Source organism: Felis catus, chromosome C1, assembly GCF_018350175.1.
Source record: "Felis catus isolate Fca126 chromosome C1, F.catus_Fca126_mat1.0, whole genome shotgun sequence".
Lineage (NCBI taxonomy): Eukaryota > Metazoa > Chordata > Mammalia > Carnivora > Felidae > Felis > Felis catus.
This window is the reverse complement of record NC_058375.1, coordinates 131,477,036-131,497,592: the sequence shown is the minus strand read 5'-3', so window position 1 is coordinate 131,497,592 and position 20,557 is coordinate 131,477,036. Positions and strand designations below refer to the sequence as shown.

At 35.1% G+C, this 20,557-nt stretch overlaps 1 protein-coding gene across 1 annotated transcript in view; it reads left to right on the top strand.

Annotated features, from left to right (window-relative positions):
- LRP1B (LDL receptor related protein 1B) overlaps positions 1 to 20,557 on the top strand; it is a 1,940,511-nt gene that overhangs the window by 1,894,475 nt on the left and 25,479 nt on the right. Inside the window, exons 87-89 of the mRNA XM_023259298.2 lie at positions 2,375 to 2,549; positions 7,507 to 7,611; positions 8,476 to 8,589. Of these exons, the coding sequence (XP_023115066.2) occupies positions 2,375 to 2,549; positions 7,507 to 7,611; positions 8,476 to 8,589 (394 nt within the window). The remainder of the gene's footprint in view (positions 1 to 2,374; positions 2,550 to 7,506; positions 7,612 to 8,475; positions 8,590 to 20,557) is intronic.

Below are 20,557 nucleotides of genomic sequence, written 5' to 3'. Positions count from 1 at the left end.
TTCAATGGTATTTCTTTGAGGTATTTATTTGTATTCTCTTGAACACCAGTGAGTTGTGTATATTATCACATCTTTTTAATCTTAGTCTAAGACAGATTTAATTTATGTACCAAAATTACTTATAGTTAGTAAGTTATAAGTAAGTATTTAACTTTGCCCTTTACCACTAGAGGCAAGTGAGAACTGTTCCTTACTACAGTGTACTATAGGGCAATCAGCAACCATCAAAATGTTAATCCATTATTTTCTACTTTCTCATGTCTTCTCAGTAATGTGGTTATAAAAATGAAATGGTTCAAAAGTTTAGATTAAAAATTACATTTTTAGTAGGGCTCACATACTTAGTTGAGAAATAAACTATTTTAGGTAAATTGAATCCTTTTGCAAGTATTAAACAATGTAGTCGCTTTGCTAATCAGTAAAATTTGTCTCTGTGTTATTTCTTATGTGTTCCCTAGTTCCCATATTCTAGGTCCTCACCAGTTCCATGGGAATCACCTGGGCCCCATTTCAGATTTATGAATTAGAATCTAGGCATGGGTGGGCAGTGGTGACAGGGATGAGCACTGGAATTTGCATTTGCAAATAAGTTACCTACCTGATTTTGATTAGCTACCCACTATGGATAAGACATAACATGTTGATCTTGTTAGGCTACATCAACTAACTTCTATGTCCCATCAGATAACTGAACCAGGATCAAAGGGTGACATTGGAAGCAGTTGGGGAATGATCTGAAAGGAGCTCTCTATCAGTAAGAGGTGCTGAACAATCTGAACTAATGAGAGTTGTTCTTTAGAGATTTCTGCCTTGAATAGGAGAGATCATCATATAGACTGCAGAGCATACATTCTTCATAAACAAAAACAGAATGTGTGATGGTGCATAGTATAACTGCCAAGCCAATAACTGCAAACAGACACCATCATGGACAGATAACACTAACACTGACTTAGTTCTTAGATCTTCAAGTTTCTCACCTTTTCAAAATGCTACTTTTCTTAAATATAGCCAAAACCATGTGAATAGGCTTAAGCATTGAATCTCAGTGAGGGTACTTGGCATAATGCAACAGCAAGCAGAAGAATGCTTGAAATAAATTTCCATAAATATGAAGCAAGCCTGTCAGTAAATTTAATTTCTGTCTGATTTAATAAAGGGCTAAATATACAAACATGAGAGTTATAAATTATGTTTTAATTTTCTTCACCTACTATAACTGTCGTACAGCAGGTTAAAGTTTATAAATTGAGATTTTTATCACAGCTAATCTCATTTAACATCGCTTCACAATTAGATAGCTAAAAGGAAATTGCAGCTTCTAAACACAAAGTGTGAGGTAGATCTAATCAAGTTCTTTTGCCTAAGATTATTGTATTATGAATTTCAATATTTTGAATGTTATAAATTATATTCACATATAAACACACATATATACTTGCTTTTCAAAAGACTGAGGCAGAATGTCTAATTACAAAGATAGATTGGTTATTGTATCATTAAATTGTTTTTGTTTTATTACATACACTAGGTATAGCAATATTTGAAGAAATCTTCTTTTGTAGTTGAGAAAATTATCTATAATGTTCATTAAGAAAGATGTTTTAAAACAAAAGCCTCACACTCTGTTGAGGTTTTCCCTCTGACTGGGAAGTCAGGCTCTAAACGAGGAAGGAAACAATAGCCTAAACTTTTGTTTACTCCTTACCCATGATGGATCAGTTTCCCAGTTCACTTTTCTCTTGATGTTCCGTGAGAGGCACATCTCTGTGTTTGCTCACCTGCCAGGGCATTCGAAAATACTGGGCCTGTTCTGCTGTGTGTAGAGGGTGACTTCTTCACACCACACAAAGGGCTGATGCAGAGCCTGGGTCCCCCACCCACCAGACACTGCCCTGTTCTCGAGATGAAAAGAAGTACAAGGAAAGGAAACAACAAATGATGCTTAAAGAAATCTTGAGTATTTCTGCTCATTTCAGAATAGTTATAGTGCCCATTAGAAGGAAATGAAGGAAACTTGTTAGCTTAAACTTTAACATTCAGAACCAAAAGAGTTTCTCAGTTAGCATTATATCAGTGTAACTCAACATTTTTTTTTTTTTTAGCCAGATGAAATGATGCGTGGCTGGCAGAAAGAGAAATCAATAGCATTATTAAAGAATTCTAGTTACATGTAATTACAAAGTGATTTTGTAAGCTAATCTACTTATTATTAACCATTTTTTTATATTTAGATGTTTTCATTAATTTACTTATTTTTGTATTTCTTTAAGGATTGACTGTTTTTAAATATTAAATGAAATGGTAACATGTATTGTGACTGAAAAAAGTCATATAGTATAATTTCTTTTTCTCCGGTGTGCGTTCTGCCTAGATGTTTGTCACCACTACTGTGTGAATTCTGAATCCTGTACCATCGGGGATGATGGAAGTGTTGAATGCGTCTGTCCAACACGCTATGAAGGTCCAAAATGTGAGGTTGACAAATGTATAAGGTGCCATGGGGGCCACTGCATTATAAATAAAGACAGTGAAGATATATTTTGCAAGTAAGTGAACATCCAGCTTAATTTATAAAAGCATTTGAACCCAAAAGGATGTAGCAGTTCAACAATAAACATGAAAATAATGTAAATTATTTTTATCCTAAAATTCTTTTAGTGATCATTTCATCTTTGTCTGTTTGTTTGTTTTTGGTTGTAGATAAAATTCAGTTCATCCCAATTGACTGAACTTATTCAACGCCTATTTTGTGCAGCTGGGGAACATGAGAATTCATCATGTACTCATGTAATGATGTGGTCAGATTATTATATATAGAGAATATTCCTAATAGTAAGCAAGAAATAGTGAGATGCAACATACCTTGAAAAATCTATATGCAGTATCCCTAAATTAGAAGAGCTGAGGCTTTTGTTTCATTATTATCATTTATAGTAAGTGTTTACTTTTCTGTTGTTAGAAAATGTGCCTGCGGGGGAGGAGCAAAAGACTTGTCTAATGGAAATACATTTTTTAATTTAGGTTTTTAATTTGACTTTAAACATTATAGTCCAAAATAAGTAGAAATAATAATGTTCCCTAAGAGGCAACTATAATAAAAATTTCCAAGTTAGACTTTGGTTACATTGCCTTTTGCCCTTTGGCTTTAAGATCAAGAGAATGGAAAACAGAATTTTAAAAAAAGAAGAAAAGAAAGAGAGGAAGGAAGGAAGGAAGGAAGGAAGGAAGGAAGGAAGGAAGGAAGGAGAAAGGAAAGAAAGAAAGAAAGAAAGAAAGAAAGAAAGAAAGAAAGAAAGAAAAGAAAGAAAAAGAAAAAGGAGAAAGAAAGAAAGAAAGAAAGAAAGAAAGAAAGAAAGAAAGAAAGAAAAGAAAGCAAGAAAGAAAAAGAAAGAAAGAAAGAGAAAGAAGAAAAGAAAGAAGGGAAGAAGGAAAGGAAGAAAGGAAGAGAGAAAGAGGGGCGCCTGGGTGACTCAGTCAGTTAAGCATCCAACTTCAGCTCAGGTCATGATATCACGGTCGCTGGGTTCGGGCACAGGATAGGGCTCTGTACTATCATAACAGCTCAGAGCCTGGAGCCTGCTTCAGATTCTGTGTCTCCTCTCTCTCTGCCCCTCCCTGGTTTGTTCTCTCTCTCTCTCTCTCTCTCTCTCTCTCTCTCTCTCTCTCTCTCAAAGAATAAACACTAAAAAAATTAAAAAAGAAAAGAAAAGAGATCATGGCAGCTAAAGGGCAATGCCATTCAGTTTCTATCGTGAAACAAGTTTATGCCACTGAGGTTAAAGATCAGTCCTTACTCTGAGCTTCTTTCAACAACCTCTTAAAAGAAGGGCCTTTAAAGCACTGGACTCTATCGCTTGCCTTGGTTAGGAGTATAATAAATGAGAATATGAGATGGAAAGCGTGCTGTAAAGTGTTCATGCTGTGGCTTCCACCGAGACAGCTCTGCGAGGGTGCCAGCCCTGAGTTATGTCGCTCTGCCAAACAAGGCCCAATAAAATTTTATTACAGACAGCATTGACAGTTTTTTTCTTTTTTATTTACTCTCATTTTAGAATTTACTCTAATGATTTGTGTTATAATTATGAATGACATTTACTCAAACCCTCAAATTGGGTCATTTGAAAGTACATTATTTTTTAAGTAAAGTAATTGAAAATATGACTAATTATAAATATGTGCCTTTGATAAGTATATAAAAGCAAATGCATTTTCATATAAACTACCAGAATCATGTTTGCTCAGTAAGCTCATCAGCTCTTTGTGATGAAACTTTATCATGACAGAACTTTGTTTCCATTAGCGGGTGTACGTTTTTCTTAATGTCCAGCGCACTGCATCAGAAATGCACTCTAGGGGAGTCTGGGTGGCTCAGTTGGTTAAGCATCTGACTTCAGCTCAGGTCATAATCTCACACCTTGTGAGTTTGAGCCCCACGTCAGGATCTGTGCTGACAGGTCAGAGGCCTGGAGCCTGCTTCAGATTCTCTCTCTCTCTCTCTCTCTCTCTCTCTCTGCCCCTTCCCTGCTCACTGTCTCTCAAAAATAAATAAAGACATTAAAAATATTTTTTTTTTAAAAAAGCGCTCTAGGGTCTTGCTTACAACTCCATTCCATTCACACAGGAAATAATAGACTCTTATCTAAGACAGGATATGAGTTGCAATTTCCTTCCCACTTTACCTTGAAAAAGCTCAAGAAGAGATACACACACCATTTCCATTACAAGGGGGAGATCCCATGTGAAGAAAGAAGGGCAGACTCTTTAGGCTCTCAGTACAGCCTACTATACAGAGGAAATTGACTTCACCAAGCTAGAAACACCAGAGCCTCATATCCTGACTTGGCTGTGGAGATCCAACATTGTAGTTCTTGACTCATAAAAGATCCTTTTGGAAAAGTATGTCAGATGGATAAATAAGAGTTACTGACAACGAGCAGACAGTGGAAGTTTAAAACCAGGAGTATAATATTTGGTCATATAGGCTGCATAACATCTAAGCATGATAATACAAACAAGATTGGGTAGTCTGAAACTTATTAGACAAGTTTGTTTTCATTTTTATGATACTTTTCTTCTTGGCATTAAATGAAGTTTACAGTGGTGCTAGAATTTCTGTCACATAGCTAAATAACTGATACCAAAACAAAGCCACAACTGAGTTAAAGTAAATCTTTTACATAAATAGGAAAATTGAAGCCTCCATGTATTCATGTGATTCCAAATAGTCAGGTGTGTTTCTAACACACAGTCTATGAGCTGTCAACTAGAATAAATACTCTGTCAAGGATAATAAGTATATTCTTTAAAAATGGAGCTAATTGTATATTTTTCTCTTATGTGGAAATCTAAGTAAATATTGATGAAGAAAGACTCGATCATAATTTTGAATAGCCTAAATAATACCTTTGCAATGTCAGTTGTTATGGGAATTTTTTCTCTGTACTGGACAACTGGTAATTAACTTTTGGAAAGTGATGTATCACAAACTCTGTGTGTGTGTGTGTGTGTGTGTGTGTGTGTGTGTGTGTCACACTTGCCTCTAAGAAATAAAATGATGAAAACCCATGTTAAAATATGAGCTGAACTCTGATGCATTATAATGATTTGAGTAATTTTTACTTTATATTTGAAATATATACAAATTTCTGTCTTCAATTTAGGATTCAAACAAAACCTTTAGAAAGAGAAAGAGGCAACATCTTTTATAACTCTTGAAAGAAGGAGTTTAAAAGCAATGAGTAGGATATTTTTATCTTTAAAAGCTGATATTTGGTGTATAGTTATCTTTTTTTCTCAGAAATTCTTTAATGGATAATGAGCTATTTTTTCACTTTGACATTGTCCTTTTGATAGAACAGAAACTATAACTTTCTGCTCTTTGATTTTCAATGAGGCTGAGATGGAGGGCAAGGAACATTCTCCCAGATCCGTTAAACCTATCAGATACCAATACTGTTAAATGCATACTTGACTCACTTTGTGTCCATATTTACATGCCCATAGATTATAAAGGCATTCTCTGTTAAGTCTTGTAAACTTTAAACTGCTTCCTCTCCATGTTTGGTTCTACATTCACATATTTCCATTTTATATCCAGTACATAGTTGACTCATTGCTTCTGTTCATCTTGAAAAGAAATGTGATTTTAAAATCTAGGCTCTTAAAAAACATCTTTAAATTAAACACCTGGGAAAGTAATAAGCTGTGTGGTGGATTTCCTGCATCCTTATCACCTACCTGCCATAAAATACATATTCACAGAATAAATTAACCAGGACCACCAAGTAATCATTTCAGGCATCCAACCGATGGATGGATGGATACTCTTTGATGGGTGTAACACAATAGAAATCCATCGTGGAGACTGTCAAAGTGATCAGTGATATTGCAACCTGATTTATGTGTCATGCTTATGTCCAGATTTATTGTGACACCACTGATTGCTTCATAGCACCTAGTGCCAACATGGTCTTATAATCAGAATAGTGGCACGATCTGTTGTAATTCTGATTTGGGCCAAGGCTTGTATGAATCTATTACCCTACTTCTCATTCAAGAGACCTGATGATAATTTGGAATGACTGTGCACTTTTGTCTGTCCCCCCAACAATTTTCAGTGTCCAATCTAGTAGTATTTATTTAGATAAAAATATAACACAGCAAATAAGAAATTTCTGTATTTTTCCTATTTTAACTGAGCTTGGGTTTTTTTTGTTTGTTTGTTTTTGTTTTTGTTTTCCATGTAGCAATAACCATGGTGTTTATTCTTATCTCAGACAGATAATGTGCTGTAAATTAGAATTGCTTCCATAAGAAAACCTACCTCCTTACCCTATTGCCAAATTATGTATTGTTCCTATAACATTTCTATTTTTACAATGAACTGCCCATGATCTTGTGTGTGTGTGTGTGTGTGTGTGTGTGTGTGTGTGTGTGTGTGTTAGAATAAAAACATTGACTTTAATTACAGTACATAATCGAAGAGAAAAGGCAACTACCGGATAATCTTACACTTTCTTACAAAATCTGGAATCTGAAACTCTTAACAGTGTTTTTGGACCAGATTTTCCAGTTTACAACAGATAGCTGAAGCATTTGCTTCAAGAATATTTGATCATGTGGTTTGTAATTCACACTGATGTCACCAAACCATAGTTAAATGAAAAGGGAATAAGATACAAATGCTGATGTCTCCCTGCAGTGTAAGTGATAGACATTAGAGCATATTTTTTTACACATATCTCTAACTATATTAAAATTTTATATTAAACAAGTGGGTTGAAAATTTAAAAATTACCAAAAGAAAAAAAATTGTTATCATTTTGTTAAAAAAAAAAAAATCTTTGCCTCCAGGAAGTCTGTCTTTCTGAAAACTTACTTTTAGCCAGGCACACTCCATTACTTCTCTATGATGAATATTCTTATCTGCAGAGAGTTTATGTCAGCTTTCGACAATAATGATGCCACTAACAATGAGGTTTCTTTTTTCCTTTGTTGCTGCAGCTGCACTAATGGCAAGATTGCCTCTAGCTGTCAGTTATGTGATGGCTACTGTTACAATGGTGGCACATGCCAGCTGGACCCTGAGACAAATGTACCTGTGTGTCTGTGAGTATTATATAACTTTGTGGGCTTGTTATAGTATGACTTTGTATGTACATGGAATCCTTCCTCTATTCTCCTCTCTTGGAGTAATACATTTTAAATGAATGTTTCACGGACATCTCTGATCAAGTATTGTCCCTCATTGGCTCATGTGCTACAGAATCTCCTCCTTCATCAATTTGCTAGTGATTTAATAAGGAAGAGCTCATTCAGTTCTTAGCATCATACCCATTGAAGACATTCTTAGATCTTTGAACTTGGAAATGCCAGGTAAAATTATTCTAATTTCATTGACCTTATTTAGATATGTGAAACCCAGACATAATCATATTTATGTATACTTGGTATTTACAGCTATCCTTTTAAAAAGAAACTGTGGTATTTTTTCAAATGTATAATGGTGTTATTTGATGTTTATATCAGGTTTAGAGTGTTGTATTATGTAAACCTATTAAGCCCCTGTCTCCTTTGGAGTACATTAACTTGAATCTGGGTTTCTAAACATTTAGAAAGTATTGGGAGATTCTCTGCTCGTGAGAAAAATCTAGAATTTAATATTTTCCCTCTTAAATACCTGACAGTCCAGAATGGACAACTTGAAATAAAACCATTTCACTTATGTGGTTTCTATTTTGAGTTTTCTTTGATCACTGCTTGACTAGAAGGATAATGCCCACATATGATCCATATCCACGATCTGTCCCCACCTTGTCAGAGTAGCATGTGATGAGTGTGAATGAAAGAGAAATGGACTTACTTGACAAAGTTTGATTCATATGTTACTATCTCTGTATGAAATGAACTTGAAACATATTTAGAAAAAAAGTCAGCCGCTTTATTTAGCTGTATTTTACTGAAATTCTGCAGATGCTCTGTGGGGTTTAAAAGTCAGCGCTGTGACCAGAAAGAGAACCCTTGTGATCACTACTGTCAGAATGAGGGGATTTGCACTTTAACTGCGTTTAATGAGCCGAGATGCAAGTAGGTTTAACCTTCCACTTACCACTGCGCTTCGTGTGACATCATTTCAGGCCACAGTTCATTGGTTTAAATCATGAACATCCACATGCATTTCACAGTGTATACTTAATCTCGGGGCTCATCTGTGTCACACACACACTTAACCTTTGCTTCGCTCACCAACAAGTGTATGCACCACAGTCAGCTAGAGTGTCTGGAAATATAATGGAGGGAATGAGAAAGCTCATGGAACTGTCTAATGAAAACACATTTGCTAGAATAGTGGCTTTTAATTAGAGAAGTGCAGAAGCAGGTGTTCTTAGACTCTATTGCTATAGTCTATACTATATTTGGAATGGTGGCTTTTGTTTAGTAACTTTTAATTTCAAGTACTGATGAACCAATACATTATTTTGTTTCCCAAAATTTTACTGAGAACAATTACACTTACAGAAGAAATAGGTATGTGGTAAAAATTTTGTTTCCTCATAGTTTAAACCTTTTTTTTTTTCCTGACTTAATTAGTCAATAAAAAAATAAACTCATTTCCTCCGAGAAATTTCAGAGACCACCTTTGGGGTCAATGTTCATCACAATGGAAGTTATTTTTGCATTTTTCACTTGAGCTTTAAAGATAGATCATATCTGCGATCACCTTTAATACTCAATGTCATAAACAGAGGCTATGATTGGTATCTAATAGCTCCATGGTGGTGTCAAAGTGTACTTAGAAATGGTCTTTAAGCACAAGTGTATTGACACTCAGTTATTTCATTATCAGAACTCTATAGTTGTGTTCACAAAGATCTATTTTGTTATTCAAAAAAATGTTATTCTTTAGATTATAGTCCAAAAATATGGGAAATGACTAAAGTAATCACATAGGGAAAAATGCTATTCTTTCTTTTTTCCTGAAGATATTTGAATATGTTAAAGTAATATCCCTATGTAAACTACATCCAAAAATATCTCTTTAAATTTTAGTCTACAAAATGTGTATAGACGGATCTGTTGAGGCATTGACGCACTTCTCAGCTCATACTCAGGTTTGTACCTTGTGCACGTGAAGACAAGAGGAGACTCTTTTTCAGTTCTGCCTCTACCTGGATCCATCCTAAATTTCTTCAGTCATTCAGCAAATATTAATAGACCCCGAAAGTATGCTAAATCCTAGACAAGTGAAGATGAATGAAATTTAGTCCCCATCATTAAGGAGCTCATTAAGTATTGGGGTTAAAATATCATAAACAGCGAATTAACCTTTAATATTGTAGGTGTGGCCACAGGAAAAAGAGAGGGCAATGGAATCTTAGCAGGGCAAGTGATTTGTTCACAATGAGAAATGAAAGCTTTACAGAAAAAGGCAATCTTTTGTGGTTCTTGTAGTTCATGAAATTCAGTAAGGTTGGGAATAGCATTCTGAAAAGAAAGAATAACATAAGTAAAGACATGGTGGTGAGACTTAATGGCCTATTTGGGGAGCTGTGAGTGGTTGAACATAGCTAGAAGGAAGGGTGACTGTAGTTGGGAAGGAGAGGGGATTGAGGACACAAAACTGGAAAGATGAGTTGGGATCTTATTTATGTCAAAGTTAGGGGATTACATAGGATCGCAAAAGGAATGAGTAGCCAAAGAGATTTGAGGCAGAGGCTTGAGCTGAAGGAATTGGCTTTTGAAGGTGATGCTCATTGGCATGTGGGGGAGAGCACTGGAGATCAGCTGCAGAGACCCCATAGAAGATTTGGAAATCCTTGAGGAGAAAAGTGATGAGAGTTTCAACCTGGACAGTGCAACTGGAAGGAAGAAGAGCAAGGTCAGGAGATTCATGGATATTTCAGAATTAATAAGTCCAGAGTGAGCCTTGACCAAGCATTGATCTAGGTACTCGTGTTACTTCATTTCTAGGATACTGGTAATGCCTGTTCTGGGGCCGAGTCTTCATTTGTCTTGTCTCTCTTGCACTATGTCCAGGAAAAGTACAAATAACATTTCAGACTGACCCTCCTTCCTCCCTATAAATGGGCCTAGAACATGCCTGCCCTGAGAATGCTCCGACGTCCCTAGAATTGATATCGCTCATGGGCACAGCAGCTCACAATAATGTTCTGTTCCATTTTTTACTCTTACCAAGTTTCATCAGAGGCACCTGACCTATTAAGGTCTATAAGACTTATTCACCTATAAGACTATTTCATAAACTCAGCAAGGAAAAAAATACATTAATGGAAAGGTTTAGAACAAAAATATTTTACTTTTGTGTATCTTTGTCTACATTTGGTTTTATAGAAATTCTGTCTGTGCTTTGGTTTTTTACTATCTAAGATTTATTCTGATGGTAGCAGTAATGCTTACTGATCTCTCAAAAAAACAAGGTATAAAAGAAGCAAAATATAGGTAATATTCTGCTATGATCCATTCATTAATTCTTCACCAAATGTTTATTGATAACCTGTGATGAATGAGACCCTGTGTAAATTTGGAAGGATAATTAATAACAGCTAACCAACTTAGCAAATATTTTCTGCCAAGCACTGTGTTAAGCGCTTTATATATTTTATGTGAAGCTAGAATATTATGCTATTGTTATTATTGTGATTATCATCATTATCATCATGTAATTACTATCCCCATTTCACAGATGGTAACACTGATGTTACATGCTAGGAACCAGTGGATACCTGAAACTCAAACCATACTTTGATTCTAAAATTCATACCTTGGTTATAACTCTTATGCTGTACTGCTTTCTTTATGTTATAGTAACTCCAACATGGTTTTTACCTTTGAAGAGCTTAAACTTTATTTTGGTAGATGAATGGGTTTACAAAACTTAAAATCCTATTTGACAATTGTAATAATTAAATAGATGATGGAGATTAAGGAGGGTACTTGTGATGAGCACTGAGTGTTTACGTGACGAATTACTACTACTGAAGCGAATATTATACTACATGTTAACTAACTGGAATGTCAGTAAAATTTTGAAACAAAAAAAAAAAGAAATATTACTAAAGTGTTGTGGGAAAACATTTCAATAGAGATCATTTCATGATTACTTGTAGAAGAGAGAAAAGCTTTATAGATGAAGTGATATTTTCACAGTATTATGGGGAAAAAATGTGTAATAGTTTTACAGATAGGAAATGGCTGAAAAGCTTCCTTAAAGAGGAAAAGTTCTGAAAGTAAGGTAATGTTTGTTGAAAACAGAGCACATCCTACACAGCAAATTGGGAAGAGAGAAGACTAGAGAGATATGTTGGGGCCAATTGGTGAGGTACATTTTATGCCATGACACAAGAGTGGGTTTACAAAATGAAGAATAGAGGATTAAGGATGGATTCTAGGAAATACCACTGTTTGATACTGTGTTATAGAGGAATCAACAAAAGTAAATGAGAAGAAATGGAAATTGGAGGGAACTTGTCAAAGAGTAGAATCCTCCAAGTCAAAGGAGTAGAGAGTGTCAAAGAATATCAACTCAAAAAAAGAAAGGAAGGAAGGAAGGAAGGAAGGAAGGAAGGAAGGAAGAATATATGTCAACTCCAGAAAGTTTAAGGAGGATGAGAATTATAAATGGCTTATTGGATTTTGCCATTGGATGGGCATTAAGGGAGATGTTTTGAAATCTCTATATGACAGGAGAATATTAAGCCCTCTGGATATCTTTCTAGTAGTCGATTCTTCTTATAAGGGGAGCTTTTTGGAAACACAGATTTCAGCCTCAGATTTCAATTGGAAGTGGTCATGTACCTTTAATGAAAAGCTAGTATGTACTATTTCATCTAAAAGCCTTACAGGAAACAAAAATTGCTTTAAGAGATAAGATATAGTGCTTGCTTTAGTTTTGTTGGTAGTACATTTTTCTTTTTTTCGTAGAGTGGAAAACTATTTGAATGTGCAGAATTTACACACATTTGGAAAGTCTATATGAAGTATTCAGATCTATGAAGGTGACAGGTTTTTTTTTTTCCACATAGAAATTTTATTACTGTATCCTTCAATTTAAGGAATAGATTTGTTTTTTGAAAGCCTTCACTTTTGTCTCTTGATGGCCATTTTCACTTATTACTATGTGTGGAGGAAAAAGAAAACTCCACAGAAAAGCCTACACAAAAATAAAATCTAGGATTTTTTTATGCATATTTGGAGAGAGTATTGATATTTTTTAAAGTATATCGCATAATGTTAAAAACCAAATTTAAAAAATCTAATGTGTGCTATTTTGACAATACTATATAAATTTTGTTGTGAGGATTAGAAATTATCAATAATGCGAAAAAGTGTTCAATTCAGTATCAAGTTAACTGTGTCCTTCTACCTCTAAGATATCTTGCTAGGGTCAGACTTTTATTTGTATTGGGTTTAACTTTCTTTAAACCATAGACTTACTTCCACAGCATTATCTTCCAGCAGTATTTACAGTACATTTCATCTTCCAATAAAATCATGTTTATAGCTACTCTACTTCTCCTACTGCTACTCCTATACTTATATAGACAAAAGCACACATACAGCCTTGCCCCATACCCACAGGAACATTCCTCTCTTAGGTGTCTTCACTCAGTTCATTGAACTGAAATGCTTCTCCTTTTTTTCTGCTCACCTCTTATTATCCCACTAGTCTCAACTCAGATATCATCTGTGCATATGGTAGTGAATAATAAATCTTAATTGATTCGGCTTAACTGAATTTCTCAAAAGGGGAGAATCAAAATTTAGTGAGGAAAAAAGTATTTTATAACATGTAATATATATTTATATATTAAATATTGTATATGTTTATATATAATTATATCATTAGTTGGAAGCAGAACCAAAAGGTGTATGTGTCAAAGAGTAGAAAAGTCATATACATATATTTTATATATATTTTGAAATATTTTTATGTATTCTATAGAGAGAGAAGAGAAAGAAAAGAGGGAGAGAGAACCAGGAAATTCACTGGTGTAATATAATTCAGTCAAAATCCAAAGGCCTGAGAAACAAGGTAGCTGATGATATAAGTCCCAGTCTGAGTCCAACATATCTCTCTAGTCTTCTCTCTTCCCAATTTGCCATGTAGGATGTGTTCTGTTCTCAACAAACATCACCTTACTTTCAGACCTTTTCCTCTTTCAAGGAAGGTTTTTAGCTGTTTCCTATCTGAAACCAGGTGTTGATGTCTGAGGGCAGGAAAAAATGGATGTCTCAGCTCAAGCAGGGATAGCGTATTTGCCTTTCCTGTGCCATTTTGTTCTATTCAGACACTCAGCAGATTGTATGATGCCCACCCTCATGGTTAAGGAAGATCTTACTCTTTACCAATTAAAATGCTAATCTGTTCCTGGGACACCTTCACAGACACACCCAGAAATATTGTTTTACCAGCTGAGCATCTCTTAGCCCAGTCAAGTTGTCACATAAAATTGTAAATTTTGCTCTTTGTTACTGTTATGAGCTGGACTGTGTCCCTTCCAAATTCAGGTGTTGAAGCTCTAAGCCTCAGTACCTCACAATGAGACTGTATTTGGAGAAAGGGGCTTTAAAGATGTGATTAAATTAAAACAGGGTCCTTGGGGTGGCCCTAATCCAGTATGACTTGTGTCCCTGTAGGAGATTAGGACATAGAGATACACACATGCACAGAGAGATGGATTCTATATGGCTGGTGTCTTTATAAGCAGAGGATATTAGGATACAGGCACACAGAGGAGGAAATCATGTGAAGACAGGAAGAAAATGGTCTCTACAAGCTAAGGAGAGAGGCGTTAGAAGAAACCAAACATGCCAACACCTTGATCTCAGACTTCTAGCTTTCAGAGCTAAGCTCCACAGCAGACCCATCCCACTGAAGACTAGGAAGATATTGAAATGTACTAAAAAACTTCTCCTGGGTATAAATAACCAGAGTTTAAGGACTCAAGAAAAATATAAGACAATGAAGAAGTCAGGAATTACTCCCTTTAGAACTCTTATTCCTGGGGTGCCTGGGTGGCTTAGGCAGTGAAGTTTCCAACTTCAGCTCAGGTCATGATCTCGCAGTTCATAGGTTCGAGCCCCGTGTCAGGCTCTGTGCTGACAGCTGAGAGCCTAGAGCCTGTTTTGGATTCTCTCTCTCTCTTTCTCTCTCTCTCTTTCTCTCTCTCTCTCTCTGCCCCTCCCCCACTCATGCTCTGTCTCTGTCTCTCAAAGATAAATAAATATTAAAAATTATAAAAGAATAAAAAAGAACTCTTCTGTTGTCTGGATTTTGAATGCATATTCAAATCCTTACTCTGCTCACATGGGTCTTCTGTATTGATGGTACCAGAGAGATCCATTTGTTGGCTGGTACCATCACTATCAAAGTGAGACAGACAGTAAGGAAGTACTGTTGATTCTACAAGATACAGTAAGTGGAAAGAAAATAGGTTTTAGAGTCATGCTTACCTGGATTCATATAGTCCTTCCTCCAGTTACTTTTGGTGTGGCCTAGTGGCCAGTCTAAACCATAGATTTTTTTCTTCTTTAGGAAGATAAATCTAGCATGTATATATAAAAACCATCATAGGAAAGAGATATTTTCTGAGCACACTTATTCTGAAAATGTGTGTTTAGAGCCACCAGACCTTTGTTTCTGCTTGGGTGTGACCATGACTACAGATCCAGACTTACTGTTAGCTATTATTTTTAAATCTTGGTGATCTAACACTGTGTACATGGTTTTATTTTAGGTAACTTGCTTAAGTATTCTTGGATATCCCAAACTCTAGTTCCTGTCTTTGGCAGGTGGCTCTTGGCTGAAATCTCAACATTGTAGTTAGAATAGCAAAGATTTGAAAATTCTATATTTGTTTTTTGTACACATTACATTTTTTATCCAATTTTTCTTCATACTATGATTTTTTCTGAGATATCATTCAAGGTTTTCTGTACTCCAAAAGATATCTTGTCAACTTTGTCCGTTTGGACAGACTTCGGTAGAAAATGATGTAAAGAATACCTTCTCAGAGTAGAATAAAAGAACTCCTCAATGTCACTATTAAATACATTTTCATTGTGTTATTATTTTTATTAGACCATAAATTTTAATTTTAGAAATAAAATTTAGCAATACTTTTTCAGAATGTCCATATTTCCTAGTAACAACCACTATTGTATTTTATTTCTGTTCATTCAGTTTCTTGATGCAAATATATACTTGAAAATGATTATATACTAAAATAAGATCACATGATAGACACTCTTTTATATTTATTTATTTTGCAATACATTCAACACATCATTCCATATCAATGTATATAATTAGATGCTTTTATTCTTAGTGGTTGCCCAGCGTCCCACTGTGTTGTTCCCTACTTTATTTAATCAATCATATATCATTCAATTATTAGATGTGTGATTTAGTTTTTTTGCTTTATCCTTTTGTTAACTATTTTTTCCAAGGATAAAAACAAAACATGCTTTCTCATTAGTTTTCTCTGATTAACACACAGAAGTGGAAATACTGGGTCCAAAAGTACAGACTTTATGAATGAAACTAGGTATGATTTTGAGCAAGTGACATTATGTCTTTGTGTCACATTGTTCTTGTTTGTAAAGTGATATGTTTGGACTAACTGTTCACTTATACTAGGTCTATAAGGTACAATATATTTAAATCTGGTCCTACTTGAATTTTTGTTTACAAACTGGTTTAAAATTGGATCAGTCACAGCCACAGATACAAATTGTCCCTAAATCTCTAAAATATCTATGAAGATATTGAGAAGACAAAATTATACATTAGCAGCAAAATTAAGAATAGAAAATCTGTTAATATTATGCAGTAACTGAGGAGCTGATCATAAAATTTTTGGTTCACAATTAAATATTTGTGTTCAGTTTTTCTCTATGGTTTTACAGTTTATTTTCTGATACTTTAAAATAATATACCAGGATAGAGCTAAGTAGATGAGTAGCCTAGTAATGCCTAAGTGCAAAAGAGATAATAGTTCTTTCCACATATTTCTTAGTATAACCCCTAGTCTAGTATATCCAAAGTGTATAAGAACCAGAATCTCAGGTGTCTGTCCCTTGATTGGCTCATATTTTTCCCTTTTAGACAACAAAAATACTGCTAATCTTCATATCCATTTATCAACAAATATTTACTGAGTACCTCCTATATACCAACAATATCCTAGGCACCAAAGGATTTTTCAGTGAACAAAACACACAAAAAAAATGGTTACTTATTATTGGTTGAATTTGGGTAATGTTTACTTTTTAAAGATAGTTTTCTATGTAATTCATATTCTTTTTCAAAAACAAAAGAAAAAATCCAGTTTTTAAGTTATTTGTATCATCTGAAAAGGGAGAACAGAAAAGATCTGATAGTGCATTGCTTCTGAAATCATATCAATTCAGGCACTGTTTTGAAAATGGCAATATGGCAAAACTCCAAGACATTTCTTATAATATATGTTATTGCTTCTTGCCCATAGCAAGAACGGTTCTCCATTTGGTCAAAAACAAGATAGCAATGTTAGTTTTTATGTTTTACTTCTTCATTTCAAACAAAAGCTACAAATAACATACTGTGAGCATTTTCCCCTAATCCATTACTTTTTCCTTTTTCTTTTTTTTCTTTTTGGTTTAGTTAGATTTATATGGGCATCTGTTTTTCATCTTTCTTAGGAAAAATGGTTTTCCATGAAATTATCTCCTTTCCTTGATCACTCATGTGAGAGTGTGTGTGTGTGTGTGTGTGTGTGTGTGTGTGTTTACATTTTTCATGCTCCTCTATGATATTCCATATCTTATGGCTAGAATTGACCTCTCATCTGTGTGTGGCCTTTGGACATGGAACATATTTCTATGAAATTGGCCTGGGAATGCTGCCTGTTGTACACTCCATGGCCTCTTTAAATTTATGTGTCTGTTTCTCTCTGGCAGATTGTAAATTCCTTCAAGTAAGAAGTTGTATCTGATTTATCTGTTTTGCCCCAATAGCTAACACATGTTCTGCATGTAGTATGTTCTTAGCTAATGCTGCTAAAAAATAATGTCTTGGTGCCTATATTGTATTGTGAGCTCTCACAGCCTGTGATATGATCATCTTTCTATCATCATTGTAATACCACATCTTACTTTGTTATTAAATTTTCAAAAACTGCAAGAGTTAGAAAAAGATAGAAGAGTGATTTTATCATGATTTTTTATTCTCTTTTTCATCTTTATGATACCATCTAAAGCTGCCCCAGGGTGTTTCCTGAGTGCTCTGGAACCCAGGTTAAATAGCTTTCTATAGAGAACTGAACAGGCTTAATTCACCATCTTAACTTATTAGAAGAACACAATTTTATTCATTTTTGTTCTCTCTCCCCTTTGCCCTTTGTTTGCTCACTGATTTTGCTCTGGGAATCTCTATCAAAAATGGAGAGAGAAGAGGAAAGTAAGATATAGCCCCTGCCCTCGAGGGCCCCTGAGTCTATTTGAGGACAGAGATGATGCAAGAAGGAATATGGCAGGGGCTCTGGAGATTTGAGTGGTGTAAATAAATGATGCTTATAAAGGAGTATTGGACAGTAATAGTAGACAGTGAAATAATTGTGAGGACCATGGAATGCTTAGCTGGAAATTTGAAAGTCATCAGTAGGAGAACACTAATAACATTTGAAATAGGAAGTATCACAGTCATAGGAATGTTTTAGAAAGATCTTGGTGACATGGTGCTCCTCAGGAACAAGCAGCCATGAGTTTGAAAAAAACAGATTTTTAAAATGAATCCCAACTTGCAATGTAAAGGAAAAAGGTACTTTTCCATTAAAAAATGGTCTTTTTTAATTTTATTTTTTATTTGAGAGAGAGAGAAAGCAAGGGAGAGGGGGAGGGGGGAGGGGGGAGAGGGAGAGGGAGGGGGGGGGGAGAGAGAATATGAACCAGGCTTCACTCTCAGCGTGGAGCCCAATGCAGGGTTTGATCCCATGACCCTGGGATCATGACCTAAGCCACAATTAAGTGTCAGAAACCCAACCCACTGAGCCACCAAGCCACCCCTAAAAAATGGCTTTTAAAAGTTGTTTGTGGTAAATAAGGCATACAAGGGCCAAGTATAGAGGACATTGTACCTCGGGATTGCAGTTTGTTTTGCTTATTTATAGTTTTTTCTACTCTGGCTCCTTTGTCATCTTACTATGGAAATGCTAATAGCATGCACTTCCTAAGACTTCCTAAGAAATATAATATATATAAAGAACACAGAGTATTGTTCTTCAATGTAGTAAACATTAAAAAAAAAAAAAAACCTTAAAAAGTAAAATCTTAAAGCTGCTGCAATACACCAGACATAAATGATCACAATCAGAAATAATTTGGGCTTCTAGGATTCTGCAGATGAAAAATAAAGTGCAGGATGTTTTTAAAGTGCTTATTATTGAAAATAAGGCAATATATGGCATAATTAAAAGACAAGTAGTTGATGATGGTAACTGGGAGGGGAACTACACTAAGTACAGCCCAGCTCAAGTCCTATTGAGAAAGAAAGGGCAGTGGGTCCGCCCTCCATTACCTTAGAAAACACACAGAAGAATTAGCTTTATAAACATTTTTGAAGCAGATTTTTAAAATGCAGAAGAATGCAAAATTAATATCTAAATACCAAAGGGACATTCATTAAGAGACCAATCTGAATTAGTCATTTCGTCATTTTCTTTGGTTTTGTGATTGTTCCAATGTAATTATTTTATTAAAAGTTCAGCATTATTTTCTAAGTCCTTAGGGTGAGAAACACATAAGGAAATGTACAGGTACTACAGAAGGCTTTGTCAAGACTTTTGGGAAGAGGATAATGAGTTCTGTTTCTGTCACAAATTTTAAAGAGGTAGGAATTATTCTCTACCTCACAGCTAATTAAGGCTTTGGTTTCTGAAAACACTGGCCTTGCAGAAAGGAGACTACACACAAGGTTTACTCTTCTCCGGTCTCCCTGTCAGGCTGAGCAGCACTCTTCCATGTGGACCAGCGACCTTGTGGCCCCCATAGAGAATACTTGAGAAGAGCCCAAGGTACTTGTCATGACTGATTTCAAACAGATCACAACTTTTCAGCAGGGTTATTGAGGAATTCAACTTTAGCAGCCTGTGTTGTCCACATTTCAAGAGTTTTAGGTCATCACACGTTCCTTATGTGCTTTCTGCCCCTTGGCATACTTTCAAATCACAAAATATGAGATGTGCATGTGGTTGGAGTAGTAAAGGCCAAGAAAAGCTGTCACATCAGTATCTATCCTTTATGATCCCTGGTAACAAGTTGTAGGTTGTCCCAGCTTTCACCATGCTTGACATGCCATCGGGAAAGCATGCAAAACAGATACATTACATCTTTCTGTACAAGTTTTAATTCCAGTTTTTGCTTTGAGAGTACAGGTGTCACTGCTTAGCAAAAAACACTTATTACCGAGTTATATATATTGTGCAGCCATTGTTTTAAAGCTTTGATGTTGTCACGTGATTTTCCCTTGATTTGGAGATGCTTTCTTGGCCTTTCATATAATCAGCAAATCAGAATAACCAAAGAAATCAAACCCAATATAACTACATAATATTTTCATTTGCTAATGTTACCTCTGTTAACAGTTTAATTTTTTCTATTTAGACTGCTTTCTCCAGGTTTTACTGCTATAGAAAACAGTCACCATTTCAGATGCTTTTAACAACAAAGGCTTATTTCTTGCTCATATCCCATGCTGGAACAAGTCAAGAAAGTGAGATCAATCAATCTTCAACCGAGTACTTGACCCCAAACTAATTATATACACATACAAGAAAAGGATCAGACACATATGGTTTAACTAGCATCATTGATTCAAGAGTAAAAACATAACGATTCCTCATACTACCATTATTCAAGAAAATATGTTCTTTCTCCTTTTTTTTTATAGTAAAATAGTAGCAGAAAGAAGTCATTTTGTTAAAAGAGTATAACACTTTAAGCCTAATACTTCTCCCTAATACTTTAAGCCTAATCAGAAACTACAATTACATAGATA